This window comes from Cheilinus undulatus, linkage group 5 (assembly GCF_018320785.1).
Source record: "Cheilinus undulatus linkage group 5, ASM1832078v1, whole genome shotgun sequence".
NCBI classification, from domain to species: Eukaryota; Metazoa; Chordata; class Actinopteri; order Labriformes; family Labridae; genus Cheilinus; species Cheilinus undulatus.
Window position 1 is genome coordinate 17,381,712 of NC_054869.1, and position 14,166 is coordinate 17,395,877.

At 39.4% G+C, this 14,166-nt stretch overlaps 1 protein-coding gene across 3 annotated transcripts in view; it reads left to right on the forward strand.

The window, feature by feature from the left end:
• trpm3 (transient receptor potential cation channel, subfamily M, member 3) overlaps positions 1 to 14,166 on the forward strand; it is a 221,716-nt gene that overhangs the window by 125,419 nt on the left and 82,131 nt on the right. For all 3 annotated transcript variants that reach the window (XM_041787645.1, XM_041787643.1, XM_041787644.1), the window contains exons 5-6: positions 2,637 to 2,761; positions 5,396 to 5,567. In XM_041787645.1, the coding sequence (XP_041643579.1) occupies positions 2,637 to 2,761; positions 5,396 to 5,567 (297 nt within the window). The remainder of the gene's footprint in view (positions 1 to 2,636; positions 2,762 to 5,395; positions 5,568 to 14,166) is intronic.

Below are 14,166 nucleotides of genomic sequence, written 5' to 3' on the forward strand. Positions count from 1 at the left end.
AGGCAGGCACCTGATTGTTATAGATTGTCAGCACCTTGGGGTACCAGAAGCTCTAAACAAGAGTCAGTAGCAACAGCCAAAAAAAAAAAAAAAAAAAAAAAAAAAAGAAGAAGAAAAACTAGTTCCCACAAATGCACATTCCTTACAAATGTGGCACCATTTAAAACAGGCTTTTCAAAAGTATAAGATTTATTGCCAAGAAGCATTGTTACAACAAAGAAAAAATCTGCCACACAAATGTCCTTACTTTTTTGTGCTGAGTTTATATATTGATTGTTGGACTAAGTAATCTTTACAAACAGAATGATAGTATCACCTTTTCTTCAGTTTAACAGCTGCATTTGTATTTTGCTCTCTGATTATTTCTTAAGCCTCATTTGTGCTTCTGCACTGTAGCATATGCAGTAAATCTGCATGGCCCTTAGCCTACGCAGAGGTCTACAAGCATAGCCTTACCTGCACCTCTTCCATAATGTAACTTCACATTGAAATAGCACTGACTACAAGCCCAAGATTGGGTAGTTGGATAGTAATGGGTGACTGCTTGTGTCTGAGTAATGTTTACAGGCATATTGTGTGTCTTCTAAAGTGAGATAAATGCTGCAGGTGATTCAAGTCAAATCTACTTTTAGTCAGTGAAAAATCACTAGTGTGTTTCACTTATCCATGTCTCTCTGTGGCAGAGCAAGTAAAAAAAAAAATTCACCCCTACCTCTGCCTCGGCTGATTCGGCAGCCATAGTTTCTATCGAGAACTGCAGTTAAATTGACTGCAGTTCAGTATTTATCAGTTCCAACACCAACGTAATACATTTGTTTCCTGGACACAGTTAAGCAAGAAATGTGTCTTGGGGACCCAGAATTGACATAAAAATTTCACTGCTGACTAGTGTTAGGGCTAATGTGGACACAACAACACACAAGTATGTAGTGCTCAGTAGGGATGTAAAGATATGTGTATTCGTACCTTACCGATTCAGTACGGGCCTCTCGGTACGGTGCAGATGTGTACTGAACGGATACATGTGGAACGAAGCTCATACACGGACGGAAAACCAGAGAACAGCTCATTGTCGCACTGTCCTTGCAACCACACAACACAGCAAACGACAGCAACAGCCTGACTATTCCCAGATAAAAGTGTCCTGTTTAGGAACACTTTGTTTCCCAGTAAAATACAACAGTGGACAAAGACAACAACAATAGCGCTGACATTATTCAGCAACTGTGTCGCGAACAGCACGTTGTCCAGCGGACCAATTGAAGCATTTTAAAAAGGTACCACTCAAACAAGAACGCCAATGTAACAAGGAGGAACAACAAAGTCTCACCAGGAAGTTATGAATTTCCTATTCTTTAAGATCATTTTTATTATAACAATGGTGCTCTGGCTCTGTGAATCCTGTTAATTCTACCTTCAGCCGTCAGCCTCAGAGAAGTGGGATAGGGAACTCCATCATGTCTGCAGGTGCGTCATAGATATAGTTATCCTCAGGTTTCACACAGCTCTAACCTCTTTATCCGCCAAGATGGGCTGTGAAAAGTTCTCCCAAACTTTGTAGTAGGTCCTATTGGTTATAAAAGTAATCCAGTGCTGAAGTCCATGTTGAAATTGGCAGAATAGATGCTAATTAGCATACGTAATAAGGTAACGCACGGTTGTATGATGATGCATTCAAGTTGGCTGGGAAATTTTAGTGTTTAAAAAATGGGTATAGATATGTCAATATATCAATTAAAATAACCTAGTAAGTCAAAAGTGTATTTATTTGTTAATATTTTTGATCATTGAAGACCTTTTGGAAGGAGGTTGCTGCATTATTAATTTAAATGTAATTTATTCAGCCTATTTATTTCAATACAGTTTTATTTTAAAAAAATAAAAATTAAACTATTTATTCGCTTCAATTTCTGTTACGAAAATATACTGAACCATGACTTCAAAACTGAGGTACGTACCGATCTGAAATTTTTCTGTACCGTTACACCCCTAGTACTTAGGATGGCTTAGGTCATTGGCCTCTATGACATAGATCCAACGCAGAGGTGTAAACCAGGCTTTAGTCAACACAAAGGAAAGCCTTTTCAGTGTTATCACGTTACATTTAACAAGCTTGAAAGACTTAAAAAAAACTATAAAGGAGTTGTTATAGTTGATGGACAAAATGATGCATTCTTGAATACTTTACAGTTCCCAACACGAAATACAGAAGAACTAGAAAGTAAGATTTAGTGACAGAATGGGTACAGAGGAAGAAAATGGGAAGAGAAACTCCTGAATAATGGATAGAAGGATTGACTGGAACAGTGACTGAAGGTGGAGGTGGAGAAAGAATGAATGTCACCAAGAGAGATGGGATGAGATGGCTCTCAGGACTGCTGCTCCCCAGAGGACGACGTCTACCTACAGCTTCGACCTGTCTGTGTTTGAACGTGTGTGTTTTATGCACATTCCCACCAGGCTTCCACTCAGCAGTATTCTGTGTATAATAGATTCTGTTTATTGTTCACAGCACAGTGTATCATTATCTACATTTAGGCTTTGTATTGATCTTAAAGAAAAAAGGATTTTTCTAATCTGTTTTCCTCTCTCTGCTTCAAACACTCTTCATGCACTGAAACACAATCCGCACACAGGGGTGATTCGCCATGTGGGTGATGCTCTTAAGGACCACGCTTCCAAGTCAAGGGGAAAAATCTGCACTATTGGCATTGCTCCATGGGGAATCGTCGAAAACCAAGAGGATCTCGTTGGCAAAGATGTGAGTCACTGAAAACACTCGAAAGCTGTGTTTCTACCAAGCGGTCTGGTTCAGTTTGGTACACAAATGTTTGCATTTCCTCTGTCACAAGTTGAAAACATACCAAATACCTGATCTGTACTTTCCTTCTGTTGGCATCAAGTTTACCTGTTGGATCCTTTAAAGTGGAGCTAGACTCACTGCAGTCTGTTGACTGGTCAAAAGCATTATCACTTTCCATGCAAAAGTGGTAAAAATAGACGAACACAAAACACTTTTACTGAGCTGTAGAGCCTTTCTCCTTTATTTTGAGCTAGACCTGAATTTAAAGGAAACTGTGATATACCTTTAGCAAATTGTGATATACTGGTGGGATTAAAATGAAAACTTAGTCCAAAGCTACAAAATTTGAGTTGTAGTGATGTGTCATTCATGAACAAGCTGGTTCTAAGGTGAATCACGTGAGCTGGCTCTTGTTTCGAAAAATGGTCTGACTTCCAAAACAATTGCAACTCCCATCATGACGAGAAAGGCTGGATGAATACTGTCTGTTAAATGCAAGCAAGATCAGGGTCTGCTGCCCCAAACTGTGCCAAGCTATACCGAACTAAAGAGTACATCTCAGTGTAGGAACAAGATTAAATAGTAACATTATGGGTGCCTGCTATCATACTTAGCCCTGGTTTGTGTGTGTATATGAAAATCGTCACACATGCCACATTTTCCAAAGCCAGCAAATTGCTGTTGACAGTTTATTAACTGAGATGCTGACTAAGCCAATCCAATCTGTGATAAACAGTCCTTCGAAGTGACTTGGACAGCCAGTAAAAGCACATGCTGATCCATTCAAATCTCTGGAATCAATGCTGCGCTGTAGTTAAAACTTCATCACAGCTTGCTGCACAGTGTACAGCTGACCAACTGAAGCGGAGCCAATTGATGGTGGAGGTAGAAATTAGATTATTAAGTGCTGGAGCTCCTTTTCATGCTTCATTGGTCTCAACTGAATGTCTAATGACCAGATGAGTTCACCTCAGACTCCCGGCCGCTGCCCCCATCTACTAAATACAACCTCCTGAGAAAACGTTTTAGGGTCATTAAGTATAAATGTAACAGCTATACAATTTAGGTGTTGCCTAAAATGATGGACTATGTGATATTATCAGGAAGGCTTGGAGAAATACTTTGAACAGAGCCTGCTGTAGAATAGATAGCTGTAGCTGGGAAAAATACATATGGGAAAATAGAGGTATTAAACATTTACCTGTAATAAATCTATGCTTGGACTTTGGTGTCTTAGTGAGGTTCTGACTTATTCAGTTCAGTATAGAACTGGAACACTCACAAGTGGCAGAGTTAAGAAACAATCACCATCTTTCCAGAGACATCCTTACTTAGAGTCCCATGTATGGGTCAAGCTCTTATATGCTGGTTCCTACATTTCCCATGATGCAACCAATTGTGTCTTTAGTTGCTCTCTCTCTGCCTGTAAAATTTAGGCAGCGGATTGTACCATAAGGTTGACATTTTGAGCTTGTCTCTCAACATTGGTTGCTAAGTCATTGCCAGGGGCTTGCAAATGTGTGGCTGAAACAAAAGAGACAAAATGTCTATGATATGCTTTTGTTTTGAAGGAAATGAGTCCATTTGTGCACTACATCTTTTGTTCAATCTCAAGTTCAAACTGCCCCATTTTTCAAAAAGATTGGGGCTTTTTGCCTTTATTTTTAAAAGGAGGGCTGAAGGGAGACGGGAAATATGAGTAGAGAGAGTGTGGAAGACATCCACCAAACACCAGTAGAATCTAGAATTGATCCTGCGTCCAATGTTAGCTTCTCTATATAGGCGCCTGCTTACCTGTTGAGCTTAACCAACACCCCTGCCCCATTTTTCATTATAAACATTTGGTTACGACTGAAAAATATACGCCGTTTTGGATGGGATTTGGAGGGGGTCCTGACACTTAACCAGTAGAGAACTGCTGATTAAAGGCTACATATTTTACCCTTTTAAGACAAATTTATATCGTTCTCAGAGGTCCCCAAAACATGCCTGAGAAATTTGTTGCTGAAAAAACACTCCAGTAAAGGATTTTTGCACGTCTAAAACCCCTCTGTTTCAGCCCTTCTCAGAACGAGCTGTTTCTGTGTCTGTGGCTTTAAATGGTTATTAGCTGTCTGACTCCGCCCCACACCACACCCCTCTCAGGAAATGGATGTGGCACTCCTGATGTTACAGACACTTTTATCCAAAGTTGTAGACCTGGGGCCAGGTGCTTACTCCCCATGTGATATCACGAGGGTAAAATCTGAGAACGGCTTGTTTTAGCACACATTTTCTGAAAGGTGGAGAAAGAGAGGGTGAAAGGGAATGGATTTTTCTGGTATTTGAGGGGATTGTGGACAGGCCAGGGGGACATATTTTTGTCATAAAAGCCTGAAAAAGTGATTTTCTTAGTGGTACATTTGAAACTAAATTTGGTTAAAAAACTGTGGAAATGTTGAAGTAAGATCATACTGTAATGCTTGTCAATTTTACACCAAACCTGGGTTGCATCACTGGTGCCAAGTAAAAATAGCCCCCTCATTATGCTTTGTTATGCTAGCACGAGTTTCTTCAGTGTTTAATTGCTAAATGTCGTCTTGTCTTGTGTAGGTTGTGCGTCCATACCAGACCATGTCCAACCCTATGAGCAAGCTCACGGTTCTGAACAGCCTCCACTCCCACTTCATCCTGGCAGACAATGGCACCACGGGAAAGTACGGCGCTGAGGTCAAACTGCGGCGCCAGCTGGAGAAACACATCTCCCTGCAAAAGATCAACACACGTAAGTAGAAGCTCCTGTTCATGATTCTTACTGTAGCAAGCCTGACCCACTTACCTTTTAGCCAAGGAGGTGTTTTTTATGTCACACAGAGTGAGTGATAACAACATAATGAAACTACAATCCTTGTTTTATCAACACCACCACTGTGGGTTAATTGAGTTCAAACTCTATTTAATAGCCACAGCCAGACTAAAATTATGATTACGTGGTTTATACTGAACACATGCTGTGTGACGATGTATTTATAGCACACTTTGATAACACTCCACAAGCCTTTGAAAGTGTCCCTGCCTTCAGGAGGGGTTTATTTTTTCTTTAAAGCTTCCTGACAGCACAGATGAACTCCTCATATGAACCTGCTGGATCATCCTTGTCTCACACAAATCTGCCAATACAAGCGAACACACAGACATACTGAATTGCAAAGAAAAAACAATGTAGGTGTTAGGGCTGCACTGTGAAGCCTAAGTACTTATAAAACATTGCCAGTACCCTACTTGATTTCATTTTGCAGCCTCTCGTTATTTGAGCAGGTAGGCAAATGTCTGCAGTCTGATGATATTTCAACATGAACAAGGAGGAATAAAAGACTAGAAAACCATGCTCTCTTAAACCATCTATAGGAGTGAGTAACATTAAAATAAACAAAACTTTCAAAATAACTTGAAGAGCCTGTACTTGATATCGGTGAGTGCACAAATGACTGGTCTGAAACAAGGATGGTATCGGAGCATCTCTGGAAGGTGTACGTTCTATCTGGTGTACTGCAACACATCAGCTACATTGGAGTTCACCTGTGCACCCTCGAGATATTAAAAATGCATCAGCTGTTTGTGTCTTTTAGTGTATTTTATAAGTATTTTCTCATTTTCGAAGCTACATATCAAGCTTCAAAAAGCACCAGGTTAGCATGATAGAGGACAGGATGGCCTCAGTTTATAGTATTATTGCATATTTTGAGAGCCACATGTGTATCCTGGTATCATACGGTATTTTTGATTTCCTGCTCATCATTTAAAATTTGTTGCATCAGAAGTGCATTATACTCTAAAATAATACCACCAGGAGTGAATTTTAATCCAGTTTGCTTGTACAAGGATTTTGGTATGCATCTTATGCATTGTATATTTATATGTACCACCATCTGCATGTGCATATAGTGGTTTTCTGTGGAGGGTTAATTCATTGATGAGACCTTGTCACATCGCATTTCTCTGTTTTTCAATTTCCACATTATTCCCTCTCAAGAAACCAAATGGATTTGCATGAGTACAAAATGCATTTCTCTGTCATTTTCTCTCTCATTCTCTCATTATTATTCTCTCACACAGACAAAAGACACAAGCAGGCACAAGCCTCCCTGATATCCTTTAAATACATTTCTCGATTGCCTCTCACAGCATTGTTTAGGATTTGGCAGGGTCAGGAGCAAACAAGACTCAAAGAACTGCTGTTTGGAGCTTTGATTTATATGTTATTACCTTTTCTGCTGTCAGTATTCAGTGATTTTTGTATGTTTTCCTCAGTGTTTGGGTGATACAAATAAACACATAGTAACATTAATGCTTGTTAAAAAGAAATGAGACTACAAGTGAAGAGTTTTTACCAAGTTGAAAAATCTTTAGTGTCAAAAACAAATGGAATTGGATTTTGTAAGAATTTCTTCAAAACTTTAGACCTATTACTGATGTTGGCTGAAGGGGACTTCATGTGGGTGTTGAATGTCAACGAGACTGGGCTTTTTTAGCTGCCATATTTTCATATTCATTAATCTAACTTGACACAAATTTACTTCTCCCTGTCATCATGAACTGACATGACCTATGGACTTCCCTTTGTCATCCTATGCCTGGAAACATAAAAAAGGGGCTGGGAAGGCAAAGGGACGCCCAGTCGTCATACAAGCTTCTGACCATCAATGTTAGAGTAATTTACAGCACTGTTCCATACCAATTCACTAGATTTAACAGCTGAATCTAAGATGAGCTTTAACACTTCTTTGGATCTCAAAATGCAACAAAGTTGTGTGTGTGCGTGTGTTTTTCTTATTTCTAAGATGAAATAAAAAAATGTTACTAAGACAAAATAAGACAGAACAAACAGACCATAATTTCTATATTAATATGGACAGAGCAAGAGCTGTCAAGGACTGAAGCCAAAATATTTACAGCCCCCCTATCCTGACCTGACTGAAGTCTAGGTCATAAACCCCACCTCTTCCATATTAACATATGGGAAAAACTGTTAAGTTAAACTGCCATCAAATTAATTATTTTCTTCACTCCTGTAATCTGTTATGATCATAGATGGTTATTATCATGCTATTTTTATACATAAATGTTCATTTTTCTGAGTACTTCTTTAATTAATTATTTAATGAAAAAAGGACTAATACAATGTTACGAGTAAGAGCTCTGCTAACATCAAGCCGCAAGCTCCGGTCCTCAAAAATGAAGCCAATGCAGAAGTGCAAAAAACTTGCAATACCACGAGTGTCCACATGAGGCTGGCTGCAGGAACATCTGAAGTCTCGTACATAACACATGTTAAAAAGCCATTTTTAACACTAGAAATAAACTGGTTTACAGCCTGGTTTACAGCCTGGTTCAAAAAACCAAACATCTCTCATTAGCTCAGTGGTTCCCAAACTTTTTCAGCTGGGCCCCCCCTTTGGCAGAAGAAAATGTTTTCAGGTCCCCTCACCCCTTACCATACAAATCAACATGTAAAATATGTAAAAGTATGAAAAACACGTTGTCAACAAGCTCCTATTTTTTTTATTTACCACAACTTAGATCCTCAAAATTTTGCTTTAAAACTGACCTTCTGAATATAAGAAATTCCCTGAAAATAACTGATTTGTCAAACTTTTTTAGGACTGAGTTATACTTCCAGTCCTGCAATGATTTCAGTGATCCCTGTGAGCTTGATTTATGCTATAGGTCTTCTCAGGTCCTGGATGCATTTGTGAGACTACCACTCTCTGTTCATTTCAATGTCCAGCTTTTATGTGTACTTTGTCTGGGTTGACATAACAGCAGTAAAACCCATCTCATGCTGATGTTGCAAAAGGTAAGCGTTTTGCCAGGGTTCTCCTGCCAAGAAGTGGGCACTCCTTTTCACTCCAGTCAGAAATGCAGACGTCTTGGACTTGAGCTGCATCCGCATTGTTGAATCTGAGGTGACATCAACAAACTACGCCTCTTCTCCTGTGCTAAAGTCATCAGCTGATCTTGCTTAGCTTTGCCTTGCTGCGCCCCCCTGTCATGACACCGCGGCCCCCGGGGGGGACCCACGCCCCACTTTGGGAACCACTGCATTAGCTAATGTCTTCATGTGCTCTCACTGGGGTGACTTTTTTTTGTACAACAATCGTTTCGATTATATTGAGGAGAAACCTCACTGCGCACTGATTGGCACGTCTCATTTGATTGACAGATAGCTTGACAGGCAGAAGCTACCTTACTGTCAACCAGAATGCTAGCTGGCTAGCTAGCTGACAGGAATTCAAGTTAGTCGGCAGGCTTTTAGGTTGATCCAAAGTTAAGTTGAGACAGCGATTTCAATATGGAAGCCGCCGCGGATTGGCAGCATTTTTAGCAGAATTAGCAGAAAGGTGAGAGAAAGCTTAACGAATACTAAGAGAGTCATTCCTTCCATGTCTTGGATCACATTTATGTCACTGGTGTAATATGTCAGAAAAGTTTGGGAAGATGAATGTGTTGTCCATGTTGTTATCCACAGTAGGGACCAGCGATGGGAATGAAGTAGTAATGATGGTAATGAAGTACTAATACTTTGTTACTGTGCTTGAGTAGATTTTTCAGGTATCTGTTCTTTACATGCATACTTAAATTTCTGACAACTTTTTACTTTTGCTCCAAACATTTGAACACAAATATAAAAAAGACATCTCACAGAGAAGGAAAGTCAACCATGAAGAGAAAGGAGAGAAGGAACTAGCAGAAGCATACATTTTTTTCTCCATACTGGCACTGGGTTGCCGACTGTCCCATATTAGCTATGACATCCCATATTTTGAGCTACACGTGTTAGTCCAGAGCTGAACGCTACTCGTCCTGTACATTGACTTGAGTTCTCTGTAATCACTAGACAACACCTTACTGACACAGCAAGTAGCCCTTGACTGATGTGTGCATTCATCACATCAATCAAGTAACACCTGGTACCCCACAATCAGTTATTGGGATTGCAATGTTACTTAGCAGCCACTTTTATCCAAATAGACAGGTGTCGATGGCCTACACTGGATACCAACCATGCCTTGACTGGGATTTGAACCCCAGATATCCTGCACCAGAGTCAGCAATGTAAACCACTAAGTTATCCATCCACCTGCAGCATTAAAAGTGGCTCTTTTGGATGGTTTTCTTTGGTTGGCGCACGAATGGAGGTTTAAAATACGGATGAACTTACAACGAAGACGTGTCTCTGACAACTTTTCACTGACGAAAGCTTCCTGTACTTTCTGCCACAGAGGTGAGCATGTCCAAACACAGCATGCTGCTACAGAGATGCACAAGAAGGTCACACTAGCTAAAGGTGCCAGCAATATTGGTGCAATTTTTGTGACATCAAAAACACAGCACAGAGCTTAGCTGTATGTATGAAATATGACTCGCCATGTAAGGACTTTTCTCTAATATGTATACAAAATAAAAGAAAATTCTCATAATGCTCGAAGCTGTGATTTACTGTACCGTTTACTTTAAGGTTTATTTGAGCAGTTCTCAAACTGGAGTTAAGGGACTGTCAGAGGTCAATAAGGGACTTACAAGGGATCCTGAGCTAATAATAATCTTTGAATACCAGAATGAAAATAATTTGTTTTAGTTTTATTTATCTTCTATAGTAAATATATCTAAATTTATTCCCAGACAGAGGTCTGTGGGATCACTTTTAGAGTAGACGGTAATTTTGGGAAAAGGAGAGTTTTTTTTTTTTTATGAATTACATAGGCTATGTGAGTTTTCATAAACTTACTGATCAAATACACAGTGCTTGTTTTTACAATGCAGTCATGGATTAAACACAATGCTGTGATACTGAGCTCAAAACAAAATTTCCCTTATTTAACGCTGAAAAAACTGGCAACCCTAACCAGCACTGTGCATGTTGTTAACATAAAAAGAAAGCTATCCTATTTTGTGTCCCCTTCTGCTTTTACCAGTGTTTTTTTTTTTACACAAGTATTAGTACTTCTATTTAAGTACAGAATGTGAGTACTTTTCCAGCTCTAGTAGGGACAGACATATAAACCATGTATGCAGCAGGACAAAATGGAACCTTGTTAGCCATGTTTGTGCAATGGAGCAGCCTTAATTCAGACGTATCACAGTTGGACTCTCACAAGATCTCTGAAGTGTCAGAGGTCACATGGACAATCACCTTCAGCTTTATGGCACATACTCAAGTTGACAGTGTCCTCTTGAAGTGAGAGATCAGTAAGAACCGATCCATTTCACCAATTAGAAATTCTGTACAACCTTATTTATAAAGTGTGAGTTTTTTTTGGTTCCTTATATTTGACAAACCCACCTCATTTCCCCCTCATTGTCATACAAGTGTTGTTTGGCAACAGGGAGCTGTCACTGTTTGTGTTCATCTGTGTGTTTGTGTGTGTGTGTGTGTGTGTGTGTGTATGTTGTAATGTACCTGGTTGAGTGTGTGTTTCCTTTACTTCCTCATTCACTGCTGTAGGGTAGGCAGACAAGGTCCATTTCTTGATTTGATTACCTGTCCACGGTCAATCGAGTAGTACATCAATTTTCCTCACAGCAGGGCCCCCATGAGATTCCAGCGTAGCCTGAAGTCTCGTCAGGGGAAAGAGGATAAAGAAAGTAAAGAGAGTAAAAGGCAGTTTAGCTTGAATGGTCTTACACGTGGTTTGTAGACCACACGTAACCACAAGCCCTCTTTTATTTCTCTTAACACATGGTTACACACACTGCACACAAACACAAGATGAAAGACATGTGGTGGAGAGATACGCCTAATCTCCCCCTGTGGTATTTTTGTGATGTTTGGGCAATCCAGTAGCTAATCCTACAGTGCCTGTGTGCAGTTTTTTCATGCAATGTCTGTCACCACGTGACTGCCACAAATGCTTCAAAAATCAGGCAGAAGCTATGATAACTCGTTTTTTTTAATCCGAGAACACTTTAATAAGCAAATCTTCTCTGTCATGAAAAGTTTGAAACCTTGCCACATTATTATCGGTCATTTTGCTCACTACACTCGGTGACATTGGTTCAAAAACTGTGGTCCGGGCACTGGGGTACAGGGCCCTTTCTGCTCTGACATTGTTATGATTACATGTGTGTTTGTTTTTTAAACTCATGATGTGCAATGATATATTAGGATTAACCTACAAGATAAAGAAATACAGAGGATCGTTTTGTTTTGTTTTTTGTTTTTTTTAGAAAAAACAACTTCAAATTATATATTTTACAAGAAACCAAACTCAGAATTTTAGCGTTAAAATTTGTAGATTTATGAGGAAAATTAAAATTTACAAGTTAAAAAGTTGTTAATGTTGACATTATAAGGTCAAAAATCGTAAGTTTTTAGAATCATACATTTTGGACGTTGTAAAATTGAAACCAGGGGTTGGATAACACCAGTTGACAAAGCTGTTTCTTGTAAGTCCAGGTGATAATGATGATGTGATGATTCTGGGCTAAAATTACAAGTACTTCCGTTCTGGTCAGAATTATCATTTAATCAGGTACTCCACTGTAGGTGTCTTTATAATCACTAAAATTTCAAGTTTTGGTTCATGTAAATTGACAACTTTTAAAGTTAATTTTTGTTGTTTTTTCCCTGTAGATTTGCAACTTTCTGAATTTGCAAATTAGAATTTTTGTTTGAACAGTAAATGAATCCTCTGTTTTTTGTCTTTTTAAAGATTGGTCCTGGTATATTGTTGTATCAATAGATTGTTTATACATAGATGTGGCAAGTTTATGTAGGCCTGTTATGATGGGATTTTATTGATGAAAACAATTAAAATTGATTATTACTTTTTCCAAAATGGGTCCATGGGGAGCTTAGCTTTTCTTAGACATGAGTGGGGGTGCTCTAAAGAAAAAATGGTTAGGAACCACTGCTCCATGACAGGTTGGCACCTTTCAGAAGTCATAAGATACATAATTGTGAAGTCCACTCACCACTTTTGGTGATAAGATATATGCATTCTCTCTGCTTACTTTTTCCCTCCGGTCATTGTTGTATATTTGATGTCATGGAAGGTTTTACAACTTGTGGTTTTGTATCCTCTTCAGGTGAAATTGGTCAGGAATATCCAAGAGACATCTCTGAATGGGTGTTAAACTAAATAAATGCCTCACGACAGGACACTGTGGTTTCTGGCAGGCTGTAAATAAGTGGATGGAGCAAGTGTTAACATGCTAGAGTGAACACTCAGCACTATACCCTGCTATACATGCACATGCATGACTCTCTGGAGGCTTGTTTAGTCGGTCATGGTGTAGTTTGATGGAACCTTTAACCAGGGAGGCAGATGCAAATGAACCTGGATTGTCGTGATAAGGATTCAGCCCATGCAGCACAGGATGCTTCACATGCAAACATAGGGACAGAGCTTATGGCCAGTGATTATGACCATATTGCATAACCGTTTGCAAACTGTTTTGCTCACACATGGCTATGTGACTCTTAAGGTCAAGGATACAGGAGCATATTCCCCTATTCAGCTGCTCCTTGGCATCTCCTGAAGTTAGCAGACATTGTCAAACCAAGAGATGAAGAAAATCAATAAAATGATTGGCACCATTCAGCACAGCTCACTCAACCATTGCACAGCTCTTTTGACATGTCTCCAGCAGCAGCCACAATGCTTTTTAATCATACACCTGCCTCAGAGAGATGACAAGTGAAAGAGGAAGAGGGGAGAGTGAGAAAATGAAGGCAGAGCAAAGGAATAAGGGTAAGCAGGGAGGAAAAAAAATTACATGAAGCATGAAGGACATGTGATGCAGCTAAGGAGGACGTATGCATTGAGAGAAGATCCTACCTTGAAGTGTCTTCAATTAAAAGTGTGATGAAGTAGTGAAAGATGGCAAGAGAAAGGGCCTCATGGAGTCCTTCCAGGAACAGGAAAAACACATAAAACCTTTAACCCTTATTCAATTATTATTTTGTTTCTGCACTGATGAAAAACTTTCACATAAAGCATATACTAGGGTCAAAGGAAGTCAAAGTAATTAATCTATGCAGGTTCAGATAAGGTCATTGAGAATGAACAGGGCACCTTCAGTGTGCCTTCTCCTCCATTTCTTCTGAATTATTTAGAATATTAAAATGTGAGTACTTTGTGTATTGAATGTGTTCAAGTATTGGCGTTTGAGTGTTTTAACTGTGTGTCTACTGTGTAACCTTCACTGACCCTCGTATAGCAGTGATTTCATTAATCACAGCATAGGTAAAGGATGAAGTAGCTCGAGTAATTGAATCCAGAAGCCATAAGGCCTTGCGTTGCAGATTAGCTGTGACACTGTGACCTCTATCCAGGAGCAGCCGATACAGAAGAGATTACAGTGAAGAATGAAAACATGAG